Here is a 10,917-nt window from a genome sequence, read left to right on the forward strand (position 1 = left end):
AAGTGATCGCTCATTGCCGTTGAACTTCAAAGAATATCAGAAATTAAAAACCCTAATTGACCGAAACAAGAACAAAACAAAAGAAAAGGAGAATCAAATTCGAGATCGAAACAGCAAACTCAACAGAACAAGAAACGAATCGAACGCAGTATGGATCGGTGGATTCAAAGGTTTTTCCCGAGAAACGTCTTACCAAGAAGCCGGAAATTCTAGAGAGAGAATGTTGAGAGAGAAAGAGAGATAAGAGAAACGCGATTGAAAACAGTGTGCGTACTTCTTCTTCTCTGTTTTTATTTGAGTTTTGGAATTTAATTTAGAATTTAATTTAATATATCTTTTGGAAATTTTGAAGTTTGCTTTAAAAGTGGATAAAGAAAAGTGGTGGGTCATTTATATAGTCTCTTTTTTATTTATTGTAATTTTTTATTGTGTATAACAAATAAATATATATTTTTAAAAAAATTGTTATTAGATCTGTCTGTAATCTAGTCTGAATACTGAAATCAACAAAATCAATTTTATTTCAATGCTGTTACTTAACTGTTATATCTTCTTTCTGTAACCACTTTTAAAGCCATTATTGGTTGCTTAATCCAATCTTTGATTAATAGTTTCAAGAACCACTTTTTTTTTTTCCTAGGACTTGATTACGAATTTTATTCGTACATTAAATAAAATTATTTTAAAAGAAGTTGAATACCCACGAAAAAATTGAGTATCATTTGATTAACTTAAATATTATATTTTAAAAAGAAATAGCTTCATTCTTTATCCAATTATTCTATAGATAAAATGTATTTTATTTATTATTTATTACATTATATTTGATATTCTATATATCCAATTATTTATTTTGTAAGGGCTTAAAAATTAAAAACCATCACATAAGAAAATTTGAAAAAGTTTAAAACGTTATTGAGGTTGAATATTTGAATATGCTTTATCATTGGTGATTCAAAATTTCAAACCAAGAAGTCGTTTAATATGACAATATCGTGTCACACTGTCACGTGTGAATGGCTATTTTCTCAATACTGACTTAAACTTCGGAGTGTCTTTGCAGGTACACTCCCCCCTGCTCTTTACTCACGCTTTGCGTAATTGGACATACCATTAGAATAAAGCTCGGACTTCCATGAAGCTCGAAGGTCGGCACCGAAGATAACAACTCGGCGTCGATTCTCAAGGACCGAGCTCTCCCTTCAGGTATCCATACAAGAACAATTGGCACCCACTGTGGAGTCGAGAATATAATCCCTTCCATATATCACCGACCTCGAGGTTTTCGCTTGAAGTCATGGCTGAACAACTTCCACCCACACCATCCGAACTCCTTCAGATGGTGATTGAGTTACGGCAAGCCAACCAGCGCATGGCCGAAGAGAACTAAAGAATGGCAAATCAAATTGCCAACTTAAATAACACCCGAATCGAAAACAACAACGATCGGCAAGAACGGACAGAAGAAGTCGAGCATCCGTCAGGGCCGACACACGTCTTTGAAACTGCTCGGCATGAAGAGGAGCAACCCGAGCATAATGAGGAAGCTCTGTCAGACGACGAGGACAACAATCAAGAAAGCTACCCTGGGCCATTCGCGGCCGAGGTGATGAATTTCATGTTACCCAAGAGGTTCACTCTGCCGACCACCCTAACTCCCTATGATGGGTTAGGTGATCCGAAGAAATACATCAAAAAGTTTACCTCCATAATGATAGTAAACGGTGCATCTGATAAAGTTTTATGTCGTTGCATTCCATCTTACTTAGACAGTCCTGCACTTGATTGGTTTTGTTCTTTGCCTGCAGGTTCTATTTCTAGCTTTCGAGACCTATCAAAACCCTTTGAGGAGCACTTTGCTGGATCGGCCATCTACCTACACGACTCCGATTACCTGAACACAGTCAAGCAAGGCCAGCATGAAAGCCTCAAGGACTACATGACGCGCTTCACAAAGATAGCCATAAGCATACCCGACCTCCACCCCGAGGTAGAACTGCATGCAATAAAAAGCAGACTCCGACCAGAGAAATTCCAGGAAACCATTATTGTAGCCAAACCTAAGACTATGGCCGAATTCTGTGAAAAGGCTAAAGGTCAGATTGACATCGAGGAACTCCGACAAGCTCGGAAAATAGACAAACATCACTACAAAGACGACGACAAAATGCGAGACAACAAAAAGAATTTCAAATCAACTCCATGATATGAGTCCTACACTCAATTCAATACCAAGCGCGACGACATCATCAAGGAGATCTTGAATTCAAAATTAATCAAACCATCAAGAAAAGCTGGCAATTACCCAGATTCAAAAGGCACAGACAGATGAAAATACTGCTCTTTCCATCAAAAGCATGGACACACTACCAACGACTGTGTCATTGCCAAAGACCTTCTGGAGCGACTAGCTCGGCAAGGCCACCTAGACAAGTATATCGGCAGCCACATACAACGACGAGCACCCTCCTCTAGTGACCAAAATTCGGCGACACAGCATGGCCGAGATAAAGATCGGCCAAACACCAGCCATCCCGACAAACCAAGACGTATTATTAACTATATTTCCGAAGGTTTTGCAGGAAGAGGAACCACAAGCTCAGCAAGAAAGCGATCTTACCGAGCTATTCTCTCCATAGAATCCGATAGAATTCAACGACAGACACTTCCACAGTTTCCTCAGATAACATTCCAGACAGATGACCACAACACAAATGTGACAAATCTAGATGACCCGGTCGTAATCTCCCTGCAGCTCAGAGATCTCCTAGTAAAAAAGGTGTTACTGGACCTAGGGAGCAGTGCCGACGTTTTCTTTTACTCCACATGCCAGAAAATGAAACTGAGCAGTAACATCCTCCAACCTTCCACTGGAGACCTGGTAGGTTTCTTATGTGAGAGAGTCCCGGATATGGGCTCTATGTGGTTACAAACCACACTTGGTGAGTTTCCCTCGTCAAAAACTTCAGATATTCAATACTTAGTGGTTGGCTATTTTAGTCCTTACAATTTGATACTCGGCCGACCTTTCTTAAATAAGTTCGGCACCATAGTCTCTACAATTCATCTCTGTGTTAAGTTTCCTTTGCAGGACAACACAATCGCAACCATTCACAGTGATGCCCGAGAAGCCAGGGAATGCTACAACAATAGTCTTAAAAGACCTAACTCAAACACAAAAGCCCATGTTCACAACATCGGTAGCATGGATGACCAACCAGCTCTAGCCGATCTTAATCCAAGAGCAGAAACCCTTGAAAGACCGACCCCAACAGAAGACCTGCATAAAATCTATTTCACAGAAAACTCAGATAAATTCACTCACGTCGGCTCCATATTATCCCCAGAAGAGATGTCCTCATTCCGAGCATTTTTACAACAAAATGCCGACCTGTTTTCTTGGACCCAACTGATATGCAAAGCATCGATCCATCAATCATATCCCACAAGTTGGCATTAGATCCATCTGTCCGACCTGTAGCACAGAAGAAGAAAAACCTCGGCCATGACTGGTGCACGAAATTGTGATCTCTAATAATGGCATTCAACTTGGTATGCACGTTTATAACTCAGCACTTTCTTCACAACTTCGCACAACTAACCAGCAAGTGCACTGGGTCGTCCAAGTAATAAACCTTACGTGAGTAAGGGTCGATCCCACAGAGATTGTTGGTATGAAGCAAGCTACGGTCATCTTGTAAATCTCAGTTAGGCAGATAATAAATGGTTATGGAGTTTTTGAAAATAATAATGAATAAAACATAAAATAAAGATAGAGTTACTCATGTAATTCAATGGTGGGAATTTCAGATAAGTGTATGGAGATGCTGTGTTCCTTCTAAATCTCTGCTTTCCTACTGCTTTCATCCAATCCTTCTTTCTCCTTTCCATGGCAAGCTGTATGTAGGGCATCACCGTTGTCAATGGCTACATCCCATCCTCTCAGTGAAAATGGTCCAAATGCTCTGTCACAGCACGGCTAATCATCTGTCGATTCTCAATCATGCCGGAATAGAATCCATTGATTCTTTGTGTTTGTCATCACGCCCAACATTCGCGAGTTTGAAGCTCGTCACAGTCATTCAATCCTTGAATCCTACTCGGAATACCATGGATTCTCATGAATGCCACCATCAATTCTAGCTTATACCACGAAGATTCTGGTTAAGGAATCCAAGAGATATGCGCCCGGTCTAAGGTAGAACGGAAGTGGTTATGAGTCACGCGTTCATAGGTGAGAATGATGATGAGTGTCACGGATCATCACATTCATCATGTTGAAGTGCAACGAATATCTTAGAACAGGAATAAACTGAATTAAATAGAAAATAATAGTAATTGCATTGAAACTCGAGGTACAGCAAAGCTCCACAACCTTAATCTATGGTGTGTAGAAACTCCACCGTTGAAAATACATAAGTGATGGTCCAGGCATGGCCGAGAGGCCAACCCCCATGAACGAGATCAAAGGATCATAAGGTGAACCAAAAAATAATCCAAAGATCTTACGTGGTCAAAAGACACTAGTACAATAGTAAAACGTCCTATTTATACTAGACTAGCTACTAGGGTTTACAAAAGTAAGTAATTGATGCAGAAATCTACTTCTGGGGCCCACTTGGTGTGTGCTTGGACTGAGCTTGATCTTTACACGTGCAGAGGCTTCTCTTGGAGTTGAATGACAAGTTGTAACGTGTTTTTGGCGTTCAACTCTGGTTCGTGACGTATTTTTTGGCGTTTGACTCCAGAATGCAATATGGAACTGGCGTTGGGCGCCAGTTTTCGTCGTCTAGTCTTGAATAAAGTATGGACTATTATAAATTGTTGGAAAGCTCTGGATGTCTACTTTCCAACGCCATTGAGAGCGCGCCATTTGGAGTTCTGTAGCTCCAGAAAATCTATTTCGAGTGCAGGGAGGTCAGTATCCAACAGCATCAGCAGTCCTTTGTCAGCCTTTTATCAGAGTTTTGCTCAGGTCCCTCAATTTCAGCCAGAAAATACCTGAAATCACAGAAAAATACACAAACTCATAGTAAAGTCCAGAAATGTGAATTTTGCATAAAAACTAATAAAAACATCCCTAAAAGTAGCTAGATCCTACTAAAAACTACCTAAAAACAATGCCAAAAAGCGTATAAATTATCCGCTCATCACAACACCAAACTTAAATTGTTGCTTGTCCCCAAGCAACCGAAAATCAATTAGGATAAAAATAAGAGAATATACTATAAATCCCAAAATATCAATGAAAATTAGTTCTAATTAGATGAGCGGGACTTGTAGCTTTTTGCTTCTGAACAGTTTTGGCATCTCACTTTATCCCTTGAAGTTTAGAATGATTGGCATCCATAGGAACTTAGAGTTCAGATAGTGTTATTGATTCTCCTAGTTAAGTATGTTGATTCCTGAACACAGCTACTTTTATGAGTCTTTGCCGTGGCCCTAAGCACTTTGTTTTCCAGTATTACCACCGGATACATAAATGCCACAGACACATAACTGGGTGAACCTTTTCAGATTGTGACTTAGCTTTGCTAAAGTCCCCAATTAGAGGTGTCTAGAGTTCTTAAACATACACTTTTTGCTTTGGATCACGACTTTAACCACTCAGTCTCAAGTTTTTCACTTGGACCTGAATGCCACAAGCACATGGTTAGGGACAGCTTGATTTAGCCGCTTAGGCCTGGATTTATTTCCTTGGGCTCTCCTATCCATTGATGCTCAAAGCCTTAGATCCTTTTTACCCTTGCCTTTTGGTTTTAAGGGCTATTGGCTTTTTTTGCTTGCTTTTTCTTTTTCTTTCTAAATTTTTTTCGCCACTTTTTTTTCGCAAGCTTTTGCTTTTTCACTACTTTTTCTTGCTTCAAGAATCAATTTCATGATTTTTCAGATTATCAATAGCATTTCTCTTTGTTCATCATTCTTTCAAGAGCCAACAATTTTAACATTCATAAATAACAAGATCAAAAATATGCACTTTTTAAGCATTCATTCAGAAAACAAAAAGTATTGTCACCACATCAATATAATTAAACTAATTTCAAGGACAATTTCGAAATTCATGTACTTCTTGTTCTTTTGAATTAAAAACATTTTTCATTTAAGAAAGGTGAAGGATTCATGGAATTATTCATAGCCTTAAGACATAGTTACTAAATACTAATGATCATGTAATAAAGACACAAACATGAAGCATAAAAAAAAACAGAGATAAGAACAAGGAAGTTAAGGAATGAGTCCACCTTAGTGAGCGTGGCGCTTTTTTGAAGGACCAATGGTGCTTTTTGAGCTCCTTTATGTCTCTTCCTTGCCTCTGTTGCTTGATCCCTAGTGATTTTGGTGCTCCTATCCTTAGTTGCTCCCAATAATTGTTGGGAGAAAAGTGCATCCCTTGAGGCATCTCCGGGATTTCTTGGTGATGAGCTTCCTCATGCGTCTCTTGGGATCCATGAGTGGGCTCTCTTGTTTGCTCCATCCTCTTCTTAGTGATGGGCTTATCCTCCTCAATGAGGATGTCTCCTTCTATGATAACTCCGGTTGAGTAACATAGATGGCAAATAAGATAAGGAAAAGCTAGCCTTGCCATGGTGGAGGACTTTTCGGCTATTTTATAGAATTCAAGGGAGATGACTTCATGAACTTCTACTTCCTCTCCATTCATGATGCTATGAATCATGATGGCCCGATCCACCGTAACTTCGGATCGGTTGCTAGTGGGGATGATGGAGTGTTGGATGAACTCCAACCATCCTCTAGCCACAAGCTTGAGGTCCAGTCTTCTTAATTGAACCGGCTTGCCTTTGGAGTATCTTTTCCATTGAGCTCCTTCCACACATATGTCCATAAGGACTTGGTCCAACCTTTGATCAAAGTTGACCCTTCTAGTGTAGGAGCGTGCATCTCCTTGCATCATGGGCAAGTTGAACGCCAATCTCACATTTTCCGGACTAAAATCTAAGTATTTTCCCCGAACCATTGTAAGATAGTTCTTTGGATTCGGGTTCACACTTTGATCATGGTTCCTAGTGATCCATGCATTGGCATAGAACTCTTGAACCATTAAGATTATGACTTGTTGAATGGGGTTGGTCAGAACTTCCCAACCTCTTCTTTGGATCTCATGTCGGATTTTCGGATACTCATTTTTCTTGAGTTTGAAAGGGACCTTGGGGATCACCTTCTTCTTGGCCACAACTTCATAGAAGTGGTCTTGATGGGTGATGAGCGGATAATTTATACGCTTTTTGGCATTGTTTTTAGTATGTTTTTAGTATGTTTTAGTTAGTTTTTATTATATTTTTATTAGTTTTTAGTTAAAATTCACTTTTCTGGACTTTACTATGAGTTTGTGTATTTTTCTGTGATTTCAGGTATTTTCTGGCTGAAATTGAGGGACCTGAGCAAAAATCTGATTCAGAGGCTGAAAAGGACTGCAGATGCTGTTGGATTCTGACCTCCCTGCACTCGAAGTGGATTTTCTAGAGCTACAAAAGCCCAATTGGCGCGCTCTCAATTGCGTTGGAAGGTAGACATCCTGGGCTTTCTAGAAATGTATAATAGTCCATACTTTGCCCAAGATTTGATGGCCCAAACTGGCGTTCTAAATCAGCTCAAAACTGCCCGGCGTTAAACGCCGGAACTGGCACAAGAATGGGAGTTAAACGCCCAAACTGTCACACAAAAGCTGGCGTTTAACTCCAAGAAGAGTCTCTAAACGAAAATACTTCAATGCTCAGCTAAGCACACACCAAGTGGGCCCGGAAGTGGATTTTTATGTCATTTACTCATCTTTGTAAACCCTAAGCTACTAGTTCTCTATAAATAGGACCCTTTTGCTATTGTATTAGACATCTTGGTTCTTTTGGTTCCATCTCTGGGGCCGAAGCCAATGATCACCTTGTTCTTATGTATTTTCAACGGTGAAGTTTCTACACACCATAGATTAAGGTGTGGAGCTCTGCTGTACCTCGAGTATTAATGCAATTACTATTGTTCTTCTATTCAATTCAGCTTATTCTTATCTAAGATATCACTTGTTCTTCAACTTGATGAATGTGATGATCCGTGACACTCATCATCATTCTCACCTATGAACGTGTGCCTGACAACCACCTTCATTCTACCTTAGATTGAGTGGATATCTCTTGGATTCCTTAATCAGAATCTTCGTGGTATAAGCTAGAATTGATGGCGGCATTCAAGAGAATCCGGAAGGTCTAAACCTTGTCTGTGGTATTCTGAGTAGGATTCAAGGATTGAATGACTGTGACAAGCTTCTAACTCGTGATTGTAGGGCGTTAGTGACAGGCGCAAAAGAATCACTGGATTCTATTCCAACATGATCGAGAACCGACAGCTGAATAGCCGTGCTGTGACAGAGCGCGTTGAACATTTTCCCTGAGAGGACGGGATTGTAGCCACTGACAACGGTGATGCCCAACATACAGCTTGCCATGGAAAGGAGTAAGAAGGATTGGATGAAGACAGTAGGAAAGCAGAGAGACGGAAGGGACAAAGCATCTCCATACGCTTATCTGAAGTTCTCACCAATGAATTACATAAGTATCTCTATCTTTATTTTATGCTTTATTCATAAATCATTCATAAACATTTGAATCTACCTGACTGAGATTTACAAGATGACTATAGCTTGTTTCATACCAACAATCTCCGTGGGATCGACCCTTACTCGCGTAAGGTTTATTACTTGGACGACCCAGTGCACTTGCTGGTTAGTTGTGCGAAGTTGTGATAAAGAGTTGAGATTGTAATTGTGCGTACCATGTTGATGGCGTCATTGATAATCACAATTTCGTGCACCAAATTTTTGGCGCCGTTGTCGGGGATTGTTTGAGTTTGGACAACTGACGGTTCATCTTGTTGCTTAGATTAGGTATTTTTCAGANNNNTCATCAATTTAGCTCTTGAATGCAATATCTTACTGAAGCTTGGCTAGCCAAGTCTAATTCCTTTAGACTAAAGCTTTAGACTAACATTGCATGATTCCTGGTATTCTTATTAAAAATTTTGAATCTCTTTATTTTCTTTTCCATATAATTTTCAAAAAATCCAAAAAAAATCACAAAGTCATAAAAATAAAAAATATTTTATGTTTCTTGTTTGAGTCTAGTGTCTAATTTTAAGTTTGGTGTCAATTGCATGTTTCTGTTCTTCTTGCATTCATTCATGTGTCTTCATTGATCTTCAAGTTGTTCTTGATGATTTACTTGCTCTGATCTTGAAATTCTCTTGTTTTGTGTGTTTTGTTGTTTCTCATATGCATTCTCAACTTGTTAGTGTCAGTAGTATACAAACTTTTAAGTTTGGTGTCTTGCATGCATTGTTTGTTTGATTTTAGTTGCATTTTGATTATTCCTCATCATTAAAAATTCAAAAAAAAATTTATTTTGTGTCTTTTCAAGTCAATAATACAGAGAATTGAAGATTCAAAACATTCAGCAGAGGAATTACACAGAAAAAGCTGGGCGTTCAAAACGCCCAATGAAGAAGGAAAACTGGCGTTTAAACGCCAGCCAAGGCACCTGGCTGGGCGTTTAACGCCCAAAAGGGTAGCATTTTGGGCGTTAAACACCAGAATGGATACCATTCTGGGCGTTTAACGCCAGGATGGCATAAGAGGGAAGATTTTGTTTTTAATGCAAATTTTTTTCAAGTTTTCAAAATTTTTCAAAATCAAATCTTTTTCAAATCATATCTTTTCAATCATATATTTTCAAATCAATTTCTTTCCATTTTCAAAAATACTTGCTGACAATTAATGATTTGATTCAACATTTCAAGTATGTTGCCTTTTCTGTTTAGAAAGATTTAATGTTTGATTCATATCTTTTCTTGTTAGCCAAGTCATTGATTTTAAAAAATCAAATCTTTTTAAATTGCTTTTCAATCATATCTTTTTAATCACATCTTTTTCAAAATAGTTTTCAAAACATATCTTTTTGATTTTTAATTTCAAAATCTTTTTCAAAAATCACTTTATTTCTTTCTCAATCTTAGTTTTCGAAAATCAATTATTTTTTTTAAATTTCTTTTAATTAATCCACTTTAATTTTCGAAAATTTCTTCCCCTCTTCTCACATCCTTCTATTTATGGACTAACACTCCTACTCAATGCACAATTCGAACTCTATCTTTCTAAGTTTGAATTCTTCTACCTCTTCCTTCTATTTTTCTTTTCCTCTAACATCTCAAGAAATCTCTATACTGTGACATAGAGGATTCCATATTTTCTTGTTCTCTTCTCTTTCATATGAGCAAGAGCAAAGACAAAAGCATTCTTGTTGAGGCTGACCCTGAACCTGAAAGGACCTTGAAGCAAAAGCTAAGAGAAGCTAAAGCACTACTCTCTATAGAGGACCTAACAGAAATCTTCAAACAAGAAGAAAACATGGCAGCCGAAAACAACAACAATGCCAACAATGCAAGGAAGGTGCTGGGTGACTTTACTGCACCTACTCCCGACTTCTATGGGAGAAGCATCTCTATCCCTGCCATTGGAGCAAATAACTTTGAGCTTAAGCCTCAATTAGTTTCTCTAATGCAATAGAATTGCAAGTTCCATGGACTTCCATTTTAAGATCCTCATCAGTTTTTAGCTTAATTCTTGCAAATATGTGACACTGTCAAGACTAATGGGGTTGACCCTGAGGTCTACAGACTTATGCTATTCCCTTTTGCTGTAAGAGACAAAACTAGGATATGGTTGGACTCACAACCTAAAGAAAGCCTGAACTCTTGGGAAAAGCTAGTCAATGCTTTCTTGGCAAAGTTCTTTCCACCTCAAAAATTGAGTAAGCTTAGAGTGGAAGTCCAAACCTTTAGACAGAAGGAAGGTGAATCCCTCTATGAAGCTTGGGAAAGATACAAACAATTAATCAGAAAGTGTCCCTCATGCTT

General features: G+C 38.7%; 1 protein-coding gene and 1 non-coding gene across 2 annotated transcripts in view; both read right to left on the bottom strand.

Moving 5' to 3' along the window:
• LOC107489512 (uncharacterized) overlaps window positions 1-309 on the bottom strand; it is a gene marked incomplete in the record, with an annotated part of 2,592 nt that extends 2,283 nt beyond the window's left edge. Inside the window, 2 exon segments of the mRNA XM_016110270.3 lie at window positions 1-52; window positions 194-309. Of these exon segments, the coding sequence (XP_015965756.1) occupies window positions 1-14 (14 nt within the window).
• Window positions 310-10,813: 10,504 nt separating this feature from the next.
• Window positions 10,814-10,917, bottom strand: LOC127747866 (small nucleolar RNA R71). Its single transcript, XR_008009813.1, has one exon. It is a non-coding gene; the product is annotated as a small nucleolar RNA R71 (small nucleolar RNA).

This window comes from Arachis duranensis, chromosome 5 (assembly GCF_000817695.3).
Source record: "Arachis duranensis cultivar V14167 chromosome 5, aradu.V14167.gnm2.J7QH, whole genome shotgun sequence".
Lineage (NCBI taxonomy): Eukaryota > Viridiplantae > Streptophyta > Magnoliopsida > Fabales > Fabaceae > Arachis > Arachis duranensis.